The sequence below is a fragment of the Peromyscus leucopus genome, chromosome 5 (assembly GCF_004664715.2).
Source record: "Peromyscus leucopus breed LL Stock chromosome 5, UCI_PerLeu_2.1, whole genome shotgun sequence".
Taxonomy (NCBI): domain Eukaryota; kingdom Metazoa; phylum Chordata; class Mammalia; order Rodentia; family Cricetidae; genus Peromyscus; species Peromyscus leucopus.
In genome coordinates, this window is record NC_051067.1 from 64,821,135 (window position 1) to 64,841,649 (window position 20,515).

The window sequence follows — 20,515 nt, forward strand, 5'->3', positions numbered from 1 at the left end:
GCTCACAACCACCTGTAACTCAAGCTCCAGGGGCATCTGATGCCCTCTTCTGGCCTCTGGGCACTGTACTCATGTACACATACATGCACACAATACACTCATACACATAGATAAATAATCAAATAAATCATCAAAAATGACAGTTCCTATGAACATATCATCTTGTTCTGCAGCTTTCCGTTAAAATGAACTATGCAGCAGTGGTGCATTACCATGTGTGCTAAGAAAAGCTGACCAATGTTTATCGTTCTTTGCACAAAGTCATTTAAATGTATAAAGTACAGCATCATGACTTTCATTCAAGCCTGAATCCTAAAAGCTGCTCTGGAAACAAAGCACAGGTTAGCTTTCTTATTGCTCCCTTGGCTTTTCCTGACTTGTATTTACTTTCTCCAAAATTCATGGTATTCTTCACCTAATCCTAGATGAATTAAAAAAAAAAATTTTAAAAAGACTTTTTTTCTCCTCATTCCCCTGCATTTAGAAAATGTTTACTCTCATAAGCTATTTTTGAAAAGATATATTTTAACTTCCTTTCTGAAGAATTGTTGACAACATGTATCAAAAGGACTTAACACTCTTAAACTAAGTAAGCTCAGTTCCAGAAATTTATCTAGAGAAAAGAGATATGTTGATAAAAATATCAGGAGACTGGAGAGATAGCTTGGGAGTTAGGAGCACATACCGCCCTTGCAGAGGACCTGAGTTCGTTTCCCAGCACCCATGTCATAAGCCAGTGTTAAACCATTAAGGAGGAGGAAATGAAAACACCCACATTATGGCTCAAAACTGCCTTTAACTCCAGCTCCAGAGGATCTGATGCCCTATTCTGGCCTCCATGGGTACCTGCACTCACATGTACACACACACACACACACACACACACACACACACACACACTAAAATAAAATAAAACCTTAAAAATAAACAATATTATTTCTAGCATGATCTATGATAGTGAAAAAAGTATAAATGATATTTAAATATCTAACAATGCAATATAATACAGCATAAAATTAGGTATCATTAGACTAATGAAAAGGAAAATATTCATGATGCATTAAGTGGGAGAAAACCACCAAACTAACATGGCCTTTGTTTTGAGTGCATTTGTGTGCATGGAAGCTCAGCATAGAGATCTGCAGTATCTCAAACCCCAGCATCAAGACCACAGGATACTGTCCAACACAATCAGAATCAGAATCTCTGGGGATGTACCAATCACATTTCCATCATGTGTGCTGTGGGTCTCATAACCTTTGAGGGATAGTAAAACAATCCTTGTACAGATGGAGAAACTGAGGCTCCATGCAGCTCGGTAATAAGCCTACCAAGCTAGTGAGTCACACAGACACTGCACTAATAGTGACTCTCTGTAACTAGCATTTGGAATCCTGCTCTTTGCCCTACATATGGAATATGAGGCATCTCAGGTATTACTTCATCTCTTTCTTCCTGGTGGTTAGCACTTAGCTATGAAGTTATTAATGGCCACTAATGCTGGCATCCCCATTGACGCTCGCCCTGATGAGTACTCTGATCAGCACCTTTGAGGACCACACAGAGATGTTTAGATGTAAGTGCACATTATTAAATCCCAGTCCATATCATCAGCAACTAAACTACCAAATGCTACCTGCTGGGTGCAGTGGCCATGTGGCCAACCCATAACCACTGTCCACAAGCCTCAGGGTCTGCAACATTTAAAGTTATGCAAATTTTAACCAATTTATTTTGATTATTCTGGTTTCTGCATTATTCTTTAATCTGAACATTAATGCAATGCTTAAATATTTATACCATGCCAGTCTGTATTCACAAAAGTCAAGCTGGGCGAGGAAGGGAACCACAATTCATCCTGATGCTTCAAACTCCTGATTAAAGAGGCTCTCTCTGGCACTTGCTCTATAGCTCAGTCATTCCTTTCAGGAAACTACAAAGGGAATGGACTGGCAAGAGGGCAGCTTGGGGCCTGGTCGTTCCTGAGAGGAAGGAAGCTACACAGACAGACCAGAAGACACTTCAGCGGGACTCACTTTCAAGAGATGAATAATAATGCTGAGACTTCGTGACTGGGCCGACCAAAGGAATTCAAACAAGAAGCTCGATCTTCAAAAGCCCTAATGGCTGAACCTCTGCAGAAGTGACCTGTTCTGCTTCTCTGTTGTTACAGAAGAGGAAACTGAGGCCCAGAGAGCTGAAGCAGCCAAGACACTGAGAAGGCAGTGGGATCTGGACAAGGGTCAAGGCTAGCCTTGGGTTCTCACTTCCATTTATAATGAATGCTGCCTCACTCACCTCCAGTTGCTCTCTCAAGTTTGCCAAATCTATTTTCTCCTGATGTGGAGTTATTTTGCACCGTAACTAATACCGCCATTATCATGAACAATAATAACTGGATGTAATGTTTGAAAATCTATTTAAATTAGAGGTATACTTTAATAACAGCATCACAATTTTACATGCTTCTAGAAGCTTGCCAAAGACTGTACAGAGTCAGTAGGGTGACCCTCCACCTTTTCCCTTGAGGTTAAGTCACCACAGTGTTCAAATACAGTGATCTCTCAGGCCCCATCACTTGAGAACTCCACGTCTGCTTTGTGGCTGATCCCACTGAAACCTGGCTTTTCAAAAGTATCAGCATTCAGGACACTTTTGATTTTTTTTTTTTTTTTTTTTTTTTTTTTTTTTTTTTTTTTTTTTTTTTTTTTTTTTTTTTTTTTTTTTGGTTTTTCGAGACAGGGTTTCTCTGTGTAGCTTTGCGCCTTTCCTGGAGCTCACTTGGTAGCCCAGGCTGGCCTCGAACTCACAGCGATCCGCCTGGCTCTGCCTCCCGAGTGCTGGGATTAAAGGCGTGCGCCACCAACGCCCGGCCCAGGACACTTTTGAAAAAATACACTTTTGAAAAAAGGGGAAAGATGAAAATCAGCCCCTTTGAGAAAGCAGCATCCTCAGTGACACCTGACCCCAGTACATCATCAGAACATGAAGAAGGTGCAAAACAGGACGCAAGCCTCACTTCACTCCTCACCGACAGGTAGGGCTGCTGAGTAACTTTAGTCCCCATTTCCTACACAAACATCATGAAGATGCGCCTGTCCATCATACTGGCCCAGGCGGAGCCCAGGTCCAGTGGCTCCTTCAGATCACTCAGCACAGCGGGAGGCCAGCCCTGCCCTTCCAAGACAGCCCAGGTTCTTCCGGGCAGGCTGGCCCTGCTGATGAGAGCTCAGTGGAGGCACTCCTCCAGAAGTCTGCATGTGTTCCTGGGGTGTTGGCGTTCCTTTTGGCTTTCTGCTCAGTAAGTTACAGTAAAAGGATAGAGCAGAAAGGGTCTTAAAGGAAAGGTCTGGAACCTAATCCCAAGCTTGTCACCTCTGCCATCTGTGCCCTTCCTAGTAAAACGACAGCCATTTATTCTACTACGTTCCAATTTTTCATCTCTAAAAGTGCATTTCGACCAGTGTGGGTCCTACAGAGGGAATGCATTCTACCTTCAAACCACTCAATGCTCAAAGGTTCATTTTTCAGAATTATCAAGAAGAAGAAACTTGCACGCCAGAAACAACAGTTACCATTATGTGTTTTTCTGGATGTGTTAAATGTTTCATAGTTGTGAGAATGCACAGTGAATATACCTGATATCTGCTTCCACAATGAGAAATTAACGTGGAGACTGGGCCATATCTTTGTCTGCATCTTTGGAGGACGCCTGTCTCTAACTAACCCCTTGGGAACAGCTGTTTACACAGTCAGATACATCTAATTAAAGTGTTTTCCCACTTACCTCTCTTCAGGCTACCTCATGGGCTTTGCTGTGAACAACAAATTGCCACTTTGTTAATGGAGGACACCAAAAGCAAGGCAGGAAGAATAAGGCAGAGCCGGCAGCGAGGCAAGGACTAGACAGCTCACCCGAGTACTCAATCATCACCATGGTTTTCTCCTAAGCGTGGGCCGAGGGGTAGGCCTTAAAGACCTGGAGGTGAACGAGACATGACCCCCCAATGTCCAGCAGCTCAGACAAACACACAGAAGAAATTTGATGTGAGACGATAGTGTGCGCTCTAGGGGTAGGAAATATAGGGAGGCTTAGAGACAAGCTTTTAAGATGATGGCTCCTGTCAGCTCCAGGGGGAGGAAGATTTCCCTTGTAGACTGTACCCGGGAGATGCTCTGGGGTGCCAATAACCCGCCTACAAGGAGATGAAGACGAATGAACTTCCTTTTAGCCCACACTAAAATGCTGACCTTAAGTCAAGGCTGCTACAGGGTTCATAGGTGTCCTGGGTTCTCCTCAGTGTCCAACCTTACCTCCACTGTCCCCTGTAGACACAGGAGGAAGGGAAGGGAAGACAGGGAAAGCCCCACACTGGCTCTTTGCCTGCAGGGAGGGCAATCCCAGAAACCCCTGGGGGATTTGTTTTTCATCTCATGTCCAAACAGTGTTATGTGACCAACCTAGCTACAAAGGAAGGCAGGGGAAATGTGAACCACATACCAGCTGTAAAAAGGGGACAGCAATGGCTGTCAGGTAGAGAATTAGCCTGTCCTCACCCGCACACAAAGTTATAGATTGTGTTCCCCCAAAATTCAAAATAGCTATCTAAAATCTGCCCTCAAAATGATAGACTCTGAAGCTGAATTCTTTGGAAGGTAAACATTTAAAGCAGTGGTTCTCAACCTCTGGGTCACAACCCCTCTGGTAGACCTCTATTCCCCAAGCAATATTTACATTATGATTCATAACCAGCAAAATTACAGTTATGAAGTAGCAATGAAATTAATTTTATAGTTGAGGGGAGCACCACAACTTGAGGAACTTTATTAAAGGTCGCAGCATTAGGAAAGTTGAGAGCTACTGCTTTAAAGGAAGCCAGGGGTCTTACGACAGGATTAGTGTCCTTATAAGGAAAGAGGAGCTATGCGGATGGCTCAGGGGTTAAGAGCACACGTGTACTGTTCTCACAGAGAACCTGGGTTCAGTTCCCACCACCCAGGCAGGTAACTCACAACCACCAGGAACATCAGCCCAAAGGGCTTCAGAATCCACCAGCCTCTGGGGACACTTGCGCTCTCATGCAGATACACCAACACCTTAAAAACAAACTGTTCCATTAAAAAGAGATCAGAGCTTGTTCTTGGTCCCTGTCCCCTCACATCCCACCCCAACAAGAGGACACAGAAAAACAACTGTTGGCCACAGCGCGAGCCCTCTCCAGGAGCCCACATGGCTTGTGTCTTAACCTCAGCCTCCCAGAACTGAAGACGACAAACACCTGTTGGACAGGCACCGGGTCTGTGATGGTTCATCCATCCAGTGGTGGCTGGACAAGCAGTCTAAATTCACCCGTCTGAGTGGGCGCGGCAGCCTCCTGGGCTTCACTACCACCTCTCTTTCCTCCACTTAGCTCTGGGCCTCCGCTCCAAAGCTGAAGGGAAACCAGAGCAATTTACATCTTCTAAGTATTTAGAGGCCACAGGATCCACAGCAAAAGCTGCAGTAGGCAACAGTGATCAGAAGGTTCTCATGGAATCCTCTTGAGCCTCGGCCTCGCCGCCTGTGGAAGATTTGGCAGGCACGCATGTAAACACATGAGTAGTCAGTGTGGGCACAGGGACACAACACAGGTGTACACTCCTCCAACTCTAGCTTTCTCAACATGAACTCTGCACACTAATTCAACTCCCTCCCTCTGGAGACAAGTATGAGGAAACTTTCCGAATCAGAATGAGGAAAATGGCAGCCGCCTTCCTGGCAAACAAGGAGCACAGAGGAGTGAGAGCCTAGAAACAAGCTGGCCACATTTAAATGGCCAGACCTCAGGTGCCATGATGTCTGCAAGGCATAATGGCCTTTACCCTTAGGGGATTCAGAAGGATGCTCACCGTTCTAGAAAACCCTCCAGAGCTGGGGGTTCTGGCTCCGTGTGAGAATCTTGCCTAAAATACTTAAGGACCTGAGTTCCATCCCCAAAACTGAAAAACAAATACCACCAACAACACCACCAACAACACCACCAACACCAACAACAAAACATCAAAATTTCCAAATTCAGATTGGGAGACAGTTCAGTGGGTAAAGTGCTTCCATGCGAGTCTGACGACCTGGTTCAGACCCCCAGGACCCACATAAAAGCCAGATACAACTGTACAACTATCTGCAATCCCTGTGTGCTTCTGTGAGAAGATGGGATGGGAGGCAGAGAGAGGAAAATCTCTAGAAGCTCATGTCCAGCTCACCAAGCATAAAAGTGAGGGCTAACACCCAAGGTTGTCCTCTGACCTCTATACAAATGCCATGGCATGTGCACACCCACAAACATATACCCCCCCAACTCTCTCTCTCTCTCTCTCTCTCTCTCTCTCTCTCACACACACACACACACACACACACACACACACACAGCACGTAGTTTCTATGACAGGCCACCGGACAGTGATCCAGATCTTCCAGCAGTTGGCTGCTCTAAAGGCTCATGTACACTTACCTCCTACTGCCACAGCCCTGTGTTTCTCAGTAGCTTCCTGGGGGTAGTTTCGTAAGAATGGCCCCCACAAACTCATATATTTGAACGCTTAGTGACCAGGAGTTGCACTATTTGAAAGAACTGGAAGGATAAGGATGTGTGGTTTTGTTGGAGTAGGTGTGGCCTTGTTGGAGGAAGTATGCCACTGGGGGTGGGCTCTCTCTCTGTCTCTCTCTCTGTCTCTCTGTCTCTCTGTCTCTCTCTCTCTCTCTCTCTCCAGATCAGGATACAGAACTCTCAGATGCTCTCCAACACCATGTCTGCCTGTTTGCTGGCATGCTCCTCACATGATAACTAACTTCTGAAACTGTAAGCAAGCCCACAATTAAATGCTTTCTTGTGTAAGAGTTGCCTTGTCTCTTTAGAACAGTGACTAACACATTTCTCCTCCTCCACCCTCACACATAAGCACGTGAGAACACCATTGTCCCACCACTAAGACTGTGGCCCACATGGATCATGGGGTTTTAGGGTTCTGGCCCCAGGAACCAACACATTCCCATCAGCCGACTCATGCCAGCAACTCGTGGCACAGCAATCCTTCTGTGACTAGGAAGACTGCAGCCACACACCAGCTTCACGAAATCCCAACGTGTCGTCCTTAAACAAATCCGTTCAACAGCTACAACAATCGAGTACAGAGTGGAGGCCAGTCTAGCATTCCTCTGCTGCCGCGCCTCCTGCTCTTCCTTGTGAAATGGAAAATCCACTGCCCTTCCGGCAGCCACCCAAGTTGCACATGTTTCCATTTCTTTTGTTGCCACAGGATTCATTACCCAATAGCCCAGCATCCAGAAACTTCCCCTCAGCTCTGACTTCTCTCGCACTTCTTGTCGCAAGAGGCAGAGCTTTCTTTCAACGGAACCTGTCTTTAAATCCACACACAGGGACTGATGATGACTTTAATAGAAAGGACACAGACAAAGGACATGTCAGCACAGTCACAACACAAACGTGTCCTTTACTACAGCCGGCTATAAAGGAACTCATGAATTGCTTCCGGACGAACAATTAGAGAATAATTGTCTAACAAAGGGCGCATGCATCATGACAGCTAGCCACTTCCCTCGTGGGGGAGTGGGGAGGGGGTGGCTAATCTGAAAAGCTTAACAATATGATCTACCTTCTTAAAGGATCAAGTGCTGAAAGTAAAATGTAGCAAAAAGGTCAGGTAAAAAAAAAAAAACAAACGAGAGATTTCTTTTAAAAGATTTTTCAAGGCAGGTCAAAGAACAAATCCCAGAAAGAAATCCTCCACTCTGGTTTACAATCTTAGGAATATCATGCTGAATAAGATTCCAAGTGTTTGAGAAAACAATGTTAAAATTCAGTTTATGTTGGAAAATACATACACACAAGAGTACGTGCGACATGGTAAGACAGTCACCAGGGAGGGGTGTAACTCAGTGGTGGACCCCTTGCCTAGCTGCATAAGGCCAGGGGTTCCGTCCTCAGCACCACAAATGAAGAGGGGAGGGGAGGAGGGAACTAGGCTTGGGGGTGCATACCTATTATGCCAGCACTCTGGTGGCTGAGGCAGGAGGATTATAAACTGAAGGTCAGCCTGAGCTACATAGCAAGACTCAAAAGAAAAAGGAAAAAGAAAGAAAGGAAGGAAGGGAGGGAGGGAAGGGAGGAGGGAGGGAGAAAGAAAGAGAGAACGTCATTTTCCTAATTTCATCTACGAATGTTCAGTATTGAAGGAATAACCTATTTTTATTTATAAAATATATTATTAGTTCTGGGGGAGGAGGGACCTATTGCCATTTCGAAAACTGTTGTGCTTGATAAGGATATACTGTCACAAATATTTCCTATCCCAGTTTAACCCTCCGACCTGGTGGTTCCAATAGCAGCCCTCACCTCTCATTGCTCTGTCACAGTCTCCCAAAGACCCCATGCTCCACAGCCTTCTCGGCAGATGGGTCACTAGTTCACTAGTTTCTCTTATTTGACCCTGCAGAATTAGAGTGTCCCCCAACACACACACACACACACACACCTTCTGAGACACCTGCCTTTGGGACACACAGCTTGGTTTTGCCATGAGAATTTGGAAGCATTACATTTAGAGAAAAGAAAATACAGTTTAACTTGAGTGGTCATACCCCCATGTGTCACACTGAGTGTGACAACGGGCTCAGCTGAATGTGGCTCACAATGCCTTGATAGATCTTAGTGGGAAATGGAGAAGGAAGGGGGACACTGTGAAACAATGCCATTGTGACCACCAAAATTCCCAGATTCTAAAAGAAAACAGTCACTCAGAGCTCACTCAGTCAGCAACAGAAAAGAGCTAAGAAAGACCCACCTGAAGCTTGGAAGACCCTGTCCCACTTCATTTAGCTACACATGGAGGACAGAGCCAGACTCTGTGGTAAACGCCTGCGGTCTCAATACTTGGGAAGTAGAAGCAGGAGGATCCAGAGTTTAAGATGGGATTTCAGCACACAGGCACATCACACACACACACACACACACACACACACACACACACACACGTGCACAAACATTCTTTAGAAAACAAATTTGTATTATTAGTTGAGTCACCATTTTATAAACTCTTAAAAGTAATTTTGGACATTTGATTTATTGTGTCTGTTCTTTTGTTTGTAAATAAACTTCTGACACTGCTTTTGAAAACCTTAACAGAACCAAAACAAAACTTTCTCAGCCAATCGGTCTACTCTCCATCTTCCATCATGGCAAGAGGATGCCTATATCACTATGAACAAATGTAACTTTTGAGGTAATCTTTCTTACGTCCTCCCTTGTGTACACAGAGATAAAGGATCTGGGGTTACTCTGTTAGAAAGGGGATAGTTCAAAGGTGGAGCAGATGGCAGCTGGATCAGAAACACTACTGCCAATCGTTTGCTCTTCGGAAGAGATGACGCACAGCCAACAGAGCTCCACTGAAGTTTCCATGCGCCTTCAACTGGACAAAGAGCTGCCAAACGGTCCTGCGCAGCATTGCTCTTGTTTTGTTTTTGTAAGACAGGGTCTCAGGGAGCCTGACAGGCCCCTCCAACTCACTCTGCAGTCCAAGCTGCCCTGGAATTGCAGGTAATCTTGTTCCAGCTTCCCCAATCCTAGGATGACAGGTGAGGGCCACTGTGCCCAGTACTAATATCTGCTTAATGCCAAAACAATAATTCAATATGTATAAGTCGTGTGTGTGTGTGTGTGTGTGTGTGTGTGTGTGTGTGTGTGTTTGTGTGTGTGTGTTTGTGTGTGTGTGTGTGTGCTGGGGAAGGAACCCAAGGTGTTGAACATGCTAGGCAAAAAGCTCTACCTGAGCAACATTTCCAGACCATTTATATAACCTCAAAAAAACAAACTAAATTCCACTAAGACACAGTCAGCAAGGAGCAAAGAAATTCCCCAGGATCAGGTATCAGAAACCAAACATCAGGCCACAGATCCCTGCCACGTGGACAACCACGTAGAAACAGATGGTATGGGGGAAGGTCAGTGTTGGTCGGACGAAACAGCTCACCACATACACGGCCTTGGGTTTGATTCCTAGCACCACATACCAAAGCCAGCTTAAGGAGTTTCAAGATCTGAAAACGTCAAGCCAGCTGTAGCACGGATCAGCTAACCTTACAGCTACACGGTGAGTGAATCCTGCCCTGCAGAGCGTGTGTGGACCAGGCTTTGGCAGTACTAAGGCTGAACTGGGCTCGGACAAACAGAACCCTCCAGCCCAGGTCACTGCAGTGAACAGAGGGAGAGTCAGCACTCCAGCCCAGACTGACTCATTTCCAAACCCCTGAGGTGTCCCGCTGCCCTCAGAGCTTTACTTACCTTCACCTCCCGGCCTTGGTGCGCGGACTGCCATCTCTGACCTGTCTGTCCTCTGGGCTTCGTCACCATGCACACACAGGTTTGTCGCCTCTACCCAGGGAAGCCGGCTCTGCCTGTTCAGAATCAGCAGTTGGCCTCTTCTCTATCTTCTCACCTTCCCCCCTCCCACCTTCCCCCCTCCCACTGCCCCACCCCTCAAGCAGACCTCCCCCATGGATTCCTTCCACTGGCCTTGGGAAAGAGGGCCTATTTCATCAGGTGCAAGTAATATAACCCTCACCATGGGTATATTTACTAAAGGAAGGGAGGTGGGTTATCTAACATTTGTCAAACAGGCAGAGTTGACAGGCTGAATTCAAAGCCAAAACAATGACAGCAGAAAGCCATAAAGTCTGGGACACCGACCAGGTCCAGGAGTGCCCTGGAACAACCACTGGCCTTAAACATACTTACACAACAATGCCTTTGGCACAGTCAGCAGGAGGGCAGGGAGGAGATGGAGGGAGTTTTGCCGGTGTGAATGGACTGGGCCAGTTGTGGCTTGGGGAATCTGGCAGAAATTAATAGGGGCAAGGCCTCAAATATGCCAGGAATTCTGCCCAGGGCAGTAAACAATCTCAGTGTGGTGTAGGACTGCATGAATTTGGGTTTTGGAAAGAGGAAAAACCAGGAGAGTAGCTAATAAGTTCTGACAGGGCTTTTCCAAACAGGGTTCCATTTTCTCTTTCCTGTCTACACCATAAGCGAATAGTCTCCAATCCTTTACCAAGGAAGTGGGTGAGGAGGGACACGTGACCAACTGTTATATGGAAGCAGGCTAAGTGCACACGTTAGATTTGACTAAATGGATGAGAGGTGCCTTCCTATGGAGAACAACTCAAAGCATTAGATTAAAAATGTCATTATTGGCCAGGTGGCAGTGGCGCGCGCCTTTAATCCCAGCACTCAGGAGGCAGAGCCAGGCGGATCTCTGTGAGTTTGAGGCCAGCCTGGGCTACAGAGCAAGACCCAGGACAGGCACTAGAACTACACAGAGAAACCCTGTCTCGAAAAACAAAAAAAAACAAAAACAAAAACAAAAAAAAAAGTCATCATTGGTGACAGGGCACTGAAAAGTTAATCTTGAGCTGACTAGGAAACACTCCCTGTGGGCTAGCTCTCACAGTGCTGGTCCTGATGTGTGGGCTGCTGGGGCAGAAGGTCTCAATGGTCTTACCCAGTGCTGGACCCTACATGCTACAATATCAGCCTTGCAAGCAAGTAGTGCCCACTGCCCAACTGTGGCAAGACTCAATGGGGACATGAACCGCTCTCTTGACTGGATCTGAGTCCGGTACCACAGGAGGAAATTCATGCCTGGTTACAGTAAATATGGTCAAAACCCAAAGCTAGGGAAGTCCCTGGCCCAGGGGAGAATCTATTGATCTTGTTTTGCTAAACGGTTATATTGTCAGATTGCCTCGTAGGTATTTGTGTTTACATCCACAGATGAGTGCTGCTCTCAACCTTGGACAGAGAAACTTATTATAGTGGGTGGTCATTCATGAAAAAAAAAAAATTAAATAAAAAAAGAAAAAATCTTAAATGTTGTCATAGCAACAGTACACAAACCTGCATAAATCAGCAAACCATAAAGCTCCTTGCTTTATATTTTTTGGGTAAACCATTAACTATTTTTTTAAACTCCACCCCAAGAATTAAGAAATCTCTATTTTCTCAAAACAGGGAGGGCTCTAAGCCAGAGTAGTAATCTTCACTTGGAAAATGCACCCACAGCCTAAATGAGACAGACTGAATTTCTAAACATTCAGAAAACAGGACATTGTTATTATAAATCTACTTAGTGATTTGAAGAAACACTTGATTTTATCTTAAAAGAAATATTATGAAACAAGACCAGATTAAGCAACAAAACCTTCTAAAAGTACATTTACTGATGTGTCTGTTACTTTAAGTACTGAGGACACTGTGAACTTGGAGTCATATTCCCACAGACAGGGTTTAATTATAAATTATAAAATAACAGACTAACTGAGGCTAGCATCTTTAATATAAAACTTAAGCATCATAATCTTTCTTTTTGAGAGACTAATATTTATTTCCATCTTTAATCTGGCTTTATTTCACCTTATTCTTATTTTTTAATATAAATTGTATTTCCATTCCATTAGGAAGAAATGAATTTCGTTTACTCTTAAAATGTCCACTGCAAAGATAAAAAGATCAACTCACTGAGTTGGAAAAGTCGGCAATGTGTTTCCTCATTACATCTGTTCCAAACCATTTTCCTTGCACTTAACAGAGTTTCACAAGCTCATCAAAGAGCATCAGTCTCAGTGTCAGAACGCCAGGCCGAGCAGCTGTCACACTCGGACCCTGTGCCCTTAGAAGTGACCTACCCTTACATGCACACAGGTGTGCACATGTGCTCATGCACACACACACACACACACACACACACACACACACACACACACACGCAGTGTGCACTATGTATGCTGGTGCATATTTGCATTGTTACACCAGGCAATCCAACTGGGCCACGTGGGACATCTTCCCCAGCCACAGGCTTTCCTTCTCCAGAAAAGGGAAACGAGAAGTCTGGCTTTTACCATCTATGACACAAAGATGCCTATGATCCACAGAAATCCACAGAAAAGCTTATGCCTGCCATCCAGCCCTACACCAGTACTGGGGCTCTCAGAACTTGGAAGGGACAAGGCACATATAGAAGGCATAAAATATTTCTATGTGACAGAATATTCTATTCCTTTCTCAAGACTGTTATATAGACCACACACACACACACACACACACACACACACACACACTTAATTTTATTAATAATGCTTAACTTAAGTATATATCCAAAGGGTCCTTCCTATTGTTTGAACCAACCACTTTGATGGGAACTGATTTGATAACAGAAATTTACAACTGATAAGGTTGCCCAAGTGACTCCTTGCCAAAGAACAAAAAGACCTAGAAATGCTGATTACTGAGTTCCTGGATTGTTCCTGGCTTGGCCAGGACTCTGGGGTTGAAAATGGAAATATATTAGTCAGCACCCAGGCTGCCAGAATCAGCCCAGGTCTCACTATGCTCCTCTGCCACAGCCCTGATCCAGTGAGAGTCCCGCTCTGGACAGCACGAAGTGGTATGGCGTCTCCACCCCTGATGAAAACCTATGCCATGCTCCCTGCTATTGCTGCTCCCACGGGAGACCCGTGCCTGGCTTCACAGTACAATCTTCCGTGGGACTGCAGGGTAAGAAGAACACGTCCACCTCTGCGCTGCCGCTTCTCTAGAGACCCTGGTACTGATAGTTCTGTGCAAACAACCAACAACAAAACGAAGCATTCATCCACACTTCCCTGTCCCGAGAATCTACTTCCTTCCCAGTTGGTCAGAGCTCACCCCCATAGGTCCTCCAATGCCCAAGCAGGAACCACCACTCCCTGGTCAACCTAGCCAGCCTGCTCCTCACACTTCATGGCTTCACCTGTCCTTTGCCCTTCGGCCAACTTGAGAACTCTGCCAAACTCTACTGCACACCCAACGCCGCTGACCTGGAATGTGACCTCCCAGACCCTCCCCACTCCAAGCCCCTCCCATCATGGCTCATCCTCACCCTCCCCACTCACCAATCTAACATGGATCCCTCCACTGTCAGTCTCTGTCCCAACCTTCTTTCCCAAACTCCTAATCGGTGACTGTTTTAACTAACATCTGCACACCTGTTACCTGACACTGATGTGAGAACTCAGGCCACCTCTAACTTATACACTGATGTATCTCCAAAGCAGAAATGTGTGTGTGTGTGTGTGTGTGTGTGTGTGTGTGTGTGTGTGTGTGTACCTGTGTTTGGATTAGAGGTAACCTCCTATGTTGGTCCTAGCCTGCTTTTACCTTATTTAAGGCAGGGTCTCACTACTAGACTGAGAATTTCTGTCTCCCCGCTCCTTGTGGGAGCCCCGAGATTATATCCATGTATGCTATAGCGTCCAGCTTTCACATGGGTTCTGGGGATTCAAACTCTGGTCCTCGTGTTTGTGCAGCTAGTGCTTTACCTACTGAGCCATCTCCCCGGCCCTCAGTTGTCACTTGTTAAAGTGATGAAGTCTCTCAATAAATTTGCTATGGGAAAAAGTGCAGTCTGCAAGCATCTTTATTAGTCCTGTATTGGCTGGCAGTAGTACCAAACAGTTCTCACAGGTCTTGGGAAACATCCATTTCCAGTCTATTTATTCCTACACTGTGGCTGGATCTGTTCACTACTGCAAGCCTTGCTTACAATAGGTTTGTTATCAGCTGTTTGGAACTTGTAACAGTAATTGCATTAGCAATGACTGCTTGGTCCTCAAGCGACCCACCGAAATACTACTCTATTACCAGGGAACTTCTGAATGCCTACAACATTCCAGGCACGGTTTGAAACACTCGGATTTCATCTCCTTTAAGCTCCCTGATAGTTCTATGCGTGAAGCATTTGTGTTCTTACTGATGGAAGAGTAGGAGATTAGCAACTTACCTAAAGTCACGCAGCCTGGAATTCTGAAGGGCAAAGTTCATGTTTTAGCCCCCTGCACTTGAGTCCCAGGAATTTCGATCCCAGTTGCCAAGCTTTTCCTCCTTGGTCTGCAGCATCCTCTCTCATCCCTGAAAGCCCTGAGCTATGCATCTCTGTGCTGTGGAATTCACAGTAAAGCCCATAATTACTCACCTCCCCTAGCTGAACACAGACACAGGAACCCTTCCAAGATGCCAACACCTCTCTCTAGCTCTGAAAAGTGAGAAGTTCACCCAACTTAAATGTTCCACTCTGAGCTATGGAAGGGAAACAATGTCCTAGCTTTCCTACAGACGCCAGAACCTAGAACTAACAAAAGACTGCTTGCTTATAACGTATAACCTGCATTACTAAAAAGCCAGAAAACGAAGAAAGTTGGATGGGAATTTCCAGAAGTAACCGGGGAAATCATTAAAGAGCCCAGCTGGCCAACAAGCTCCTGGTCCTGATTTCCCTGAGTTCCTTCCGGTTTCTGAAGAGTGTGAAAGTGGATCCTGACTGTGCTTCTGGTGAAGGCAGAGAACAGGGCAAAGATGGAGGTCAGGCCTGGTGGGGAGCTGAGCAGGGGCACCTCTAAATCTACACTGTGGAGCAGACCATTGGGGCTGGGCTGCTGAACTTTAAAAATGCATCAACGCCCTACTAATACATCCTGCTGGGTATAATCAAAAAGTGTCTGAAGAATTCACATTCTTACTTGTTCTCAAGAGCTAAGCAGAAAGGGGAGGCCAAATTCATTTTTAAAAAAAAAAGCCATCGTAAAAAGCCACCATCTCAGTAGTAAAGATTCCACTGAAGAGTAACAAAACTGTACACTTCTCAAAGACCATTTCCGTGTGAACCACTTGGAGTAAGAACATTAAAAGAGAATCATTCACCATGGCCACAACTTCAGCAGGGTCTGCATCACACCACCACCATGCAAACGAGGCAAGCTTGTGAAAAGTGCAATAGCCACTGCTCCCCAGGCCTGGGTGCAGGCCTCTAATCCCAGCTACTCAGGAGCCCAGCCAAGAGGATCACAAGATCACAGCTTGCCTGGGCTATCTAGTGAGTTGAGCACAGCCTGAGTAATTTAATGAGACTTTCATCTCAAAGGGAAAAAATAAAGGAGTGGGGGGTAAGGTGGAGTGAAGCCCAGTAGTAGAGGGCCTGCCTCTATGTTCAATCTTAGGTTCGGTCCTGGGTTGAGCTTAGACAGGTACAGCTATGGATTTGGTGTTTTACACAATCTCCAGATTACTGAGTCCATGGTTGTGTCTGCCCAAGCTCATTTCAGCAGGCAGGCTGGCCAGAACACAACACAGCTTCATTCAATCTGTAGGATTTTCTCAGTGCCCCCAAATACGCTGCACCCTCTGTCTGGGAGACCAGACAGTTCAGTTCCTAATGTTTGCCCTATCGGCATTTTCATCTCTCCTCTCTCTCTCCTCCCTCTCTCTCCTCTCTCTCTCTCTCTCTCTCTCTCTCTCTCTCTCTCTCTCTCTCTCTCTCTCTCTCTCTGTGTGTGTCTGTCTGTCTCTCTGTCTCTGTCTCTCTGTCTCTCTCTGTCTCTCTCTCTCTCTCTCTCTCTCTCTCTCACACACACACACACACACACACACACACACACACACACACACACACTTCTCCATTCCGAACTCATAACAAAGGCCCTTCAAAGGCTTAGGGGATATAAAAGATGAGCACGAGTCCACATTAAGAGTGCTTGCTCTTTTGTAAAAACTGAAGTAAAAATCTCAGTAGCTATGAATACAACACTAATTAAGATCCAAACTACGTAAGACCATGGGGAAAAGCTTAGAGTAAAAGTTCTCTCCCTGGCCAGTCCTAGCAGGGGAGTTTACAGAGGACCCAGGAACACAAAGAAGCAAAACTAAATGTGCCCTCATATGACTGACAAGGGCACATTTAGTCACGTGACAGGAAATATGTCTGAGTAAATAGAGGAGCAATTGACACAGGTCCCAGAATCCTCTAGGGCCCACCTATGATGTGGTCGGTAAAGGACACCTGTGGTGGTGGTGGGGGGGGTCCTATTGAAGGACAAAGCACGATGGGAACTGTTACAGGCATGTGGATAAAACAGCTATCTTCAACTTCTCCGATTTGGTCTAAGACATGTAGGGAAAGTGACCAGGAACTATATTGGGGGAGGGGCTTCCACGCTCTCAGTATCACTGACAGGCAGGGGTAAAGGTCCCTCCTGTTTGTGGTAATGCTAATACAATAAAAACCTCCCCAAAGTCTGAAATCCTTCCAAGCCAGGTCTAATTCATAAAGACAGCTATAAACCCAAGAAGGAACCAAACGTAAACAGTGGTTTCAGCTTCTTAAGACAAACCACTGGGCATTCTTGAAGCACATTTTCTAGTCTCCAAAATATTCAACCTGTGCTAAAATTGGATGGATGGTAAATTAGCCTATTTCCTAGTGTAATGACAATTAAGGATATTGTTAAGTACCGCATTTATGACTGTTTTAAATAGAGGTTCAAGTGGTCTTTTCCTAGAAAACATTATTAGAACATACGATTATGTTGTGTAATTTTCTATCACAAACTAAGCCGTGCCTTCCATAATGGCCACAGAGCCACTGGCATGTCTTGGGACATTAGCAAAGCCACAGCAGACAGAAGACAAGCATGGAGCTGTCCACATGAGGACGCTCTCAGCCATAACACGAGGTGTGTCAGGGGCGAAGCTGCTGTGTTCTTGCTCTGAGGAGACTGTGTGGAGTCTTCAAGCATCTTAGTAATCACTAATTACAGCACAAAGGATGTAAATCAAAGAAATGAAAACATGATAAGCTGCTCCATTTTCGGGAGAGCGACTGCCATCAGATCTGGATTCCTGCCCGCACAGGACAAAAGCCCAGGAGCAGCAATCCTTTTAATGCTGCCTCAGCCACACAACCGCTGCCAGAGGTCCTCTCTAAACCCAGGAGTAAGCAGAGTGTGTCCTCGAATTTCTGAAACCACTCCAATGTCCATCCACACAACTGGGAAGCGACACTCACGCCACCAGCAAATGACCCAGACACTGACCCACAGAGTGGCTGCCAGCTCTTGTCAGCCACTTCCTAGTCACGAAGGAATGGCATCATCACCACAAGACAGACATCCTCTTCCATGCTCTTGGGAGAGGAAAAAAAAATCCACCTGGGCCAGAACAGAGATGAGGAAAAGGCAAATCCTGGCGCTGCATGCAAAAGCTCTACTCAGACCAATTCTTCCATCTGAAAGTCTCTCCACCTGCTACTAAAATAAAAAGGAAAAGCTCGAATCTCGGGATAGCCATAGAAAGGCCACATCGATCTGTTCGGTAAAAATTTGAAGGAATACAATGTATTTCAGCTCCAACTGGGAATAGAGAGTTTTCCTTATAACAGAACCCACTGAAGAAGAAATGCAGGCTTACTGGGCATGTGCATTCCTCAACACACACACACACACACACACACACACACACACACACATACACACACATACACACACACACACACACACACACACACACACACACACACACGACCAAAAACATTTAACTTTAAAAGAGAAATGATAATCATATAACATTGGAAGAGAGAAACATGTGAGACAGACATCAGCATGTTACTAAGCACATATTAAAACAGGCTTGTGGGGCTGATTTATAGGAAGTGAGAGGGACTCTTCTTCCATCATGAACAGAAAATATGCAAATGGAGGGTGGGGTCCAGGACCAGGCAGAAGAGTTAAAGGTCAGCAGGAAGAACTGACATTATTGGCCTTTACATGTCTCATCTGTCGGTGGGAAGATTGTCTGACTGGAGAGACTGAGACAGGGAGGAGAGGAGAGTGCAAAACTCCAGAATTATGATGGATGGAGAAAGTTGAAAGGCTTTGTGCAGAGTATGGGCCAAGGAGGGAAAGGTCTCACTTCTAGGCTGCACTGAGGCCCTGAGAGGTGGGAACAGGATCTCACAGTTAGCAAGCAACTTTCTCTGGCAGGGCTCAGCCATCTAGGGAGAGGCATAGGTGGGCAGGGATGAGGATGGGAGAGATGCCACAGTGTTAACAGGGCACAGATGGAACAGAAACATGCGGAAGAGCAGGGCCAACCCCTGGAGAGAACAGGAGGAAAGGGTGGTAGGAGAGCCCGACAGTCCCTGGAATAACCCGTCCTAAGTGAAGCACACACAGGCCCAGCCAGCCAGCCCGTGAGGCCTCGGAGCCTCAGATCGACCACAGGATAGGGGCAGAAGACGAGTGGACACAGAGCAAGAGCAGAGAAAGTGTGAACACGGGACAGGAGAAGACACACAGGACAAGCCAAGAGAGTGGCATAGAGGCACTCAGAACAAGGACTGGCCACCTTGCAGGAACACTCTGCTACTGGAAATCAACCATCTGACCACAAAGGGACAAGTGTAGAACTCAGAAGGCAAAACTCTGCAACTTAGTGACCTCAGGTGACATAAGGCCAGAACAAACAATGCAAAACAAACTGTCGCCAAAGCAGGACCAGCTACGACTATCCCAGCCCCATAACGTGCATCACTTACCCAGCAAGTAAGACTCAGTTGTGCAGGAAGACCTCACTCTGCTAGAAAGCAAATACGCTCTGTGCCAGTGCACTGAAATCTGTTTACAGAAGCAAACATTTGTCCCTGGTGAAGAAGCTCCCTCGCTCTGTGACAACACACCTTATAGCTGAGAGGTCAGACCTACTTGGAACCCTGTATGGATGCCACCCTCGGCCCAGCATTCACACCGCTTCACCATCTGACACATGCTGTGTCTACATCTCTACTTAGAAACACTACCCCCAACTGCAGAAGGCTGGTCTAACCTGCCTTGTAATGTCCCCCCCATACCTGGAGCACACAGATTCCAGGCCCTATCAGAAATGTAGACCTCAGGGTGTGCTCATGATGTCACAGCTCACTGAAATTGTGGACTTTCCTGTGGAATCCAATCACAGCAAGGGGAAGACTATACTTGAGCTGTAGGCCCAGTTCTAATTATTATGTGTACACTGGGCCAAAGGGTCCTCTTCTCTGAAACAGGATAGACTATTATTGATAAACTATTAGAATATTAGAAAACACAAAATCTACATCAAAGCAAAGAATATAAAATTATAACTGCAGAGTCCTACACAGGAGTTGATTTCAGTGAAAGACAAGGATGCTTTATCTCCTACCAGCCCAATAGTAGGTTGCAGTCACCAGGCATGCCCAAGATTACTAATGTACTGTGTACATTACTCCCAATGTACTGTATGTACTCCCAATGTACTGTGGAGTTGAGAGGCTCCATAAGAGACCCTGAAAACAATGCGGCCTGGCTCACTATCTGATTCCGTCAGATTCCTCCTGAGTGTGTCACTGTGGACGTGTGGGATTTTGAAAACCGACCACGCCCGTGAGTTCATCTGTTCTTCCTGCCTCTCCTCTCGTCCTTTAAGCCCTCTCCCACACAGGAAACGCTGCATAGCTACAGTGTGGAAGGTGTCCCGAGACCTGCTAGACATGGGTGACGTAATTCAGTGCTAGTGTGCTCAGTCAAAATAATAATGCAGTGTGCATGCAGATAGAGCACATACATAAAATAAATAAATCT

The 20,515-nt window shown here is 45.8% G+C and overlaps 1 protein-coding gene across 2 annotated transcripts in view; it reads right to left on the reverse strand.

Moving 5' to 3' along the window:
• Fam107b (family with sequence similarity 107 member B) overlaps window positions 1–20,515 on the reverse strand; it is a 66,953-nt gene that overhangs the window by 23,073 nt on the left and 23,365 nt on the right. The window contains exon 2 of one of the 2 annotated variants that reach the window (XM_028895088.2): window positions 10,341–10,453. The exons of the other annotated variant lie outside the window; for it this stretch is intronic. Within the exon in view, the coding sequence (XP_028750921.1) occupies window positions 10,341–10,374 (34 nt within the window). The 5' untranslated portion in view covers window positions 10,375–10,453. The remainder of the gene's footprint in view (window positions 1–10,340; window positions 10,454–20,515) is intronic. 2 annotated transcript variants of the gene reach the window in all.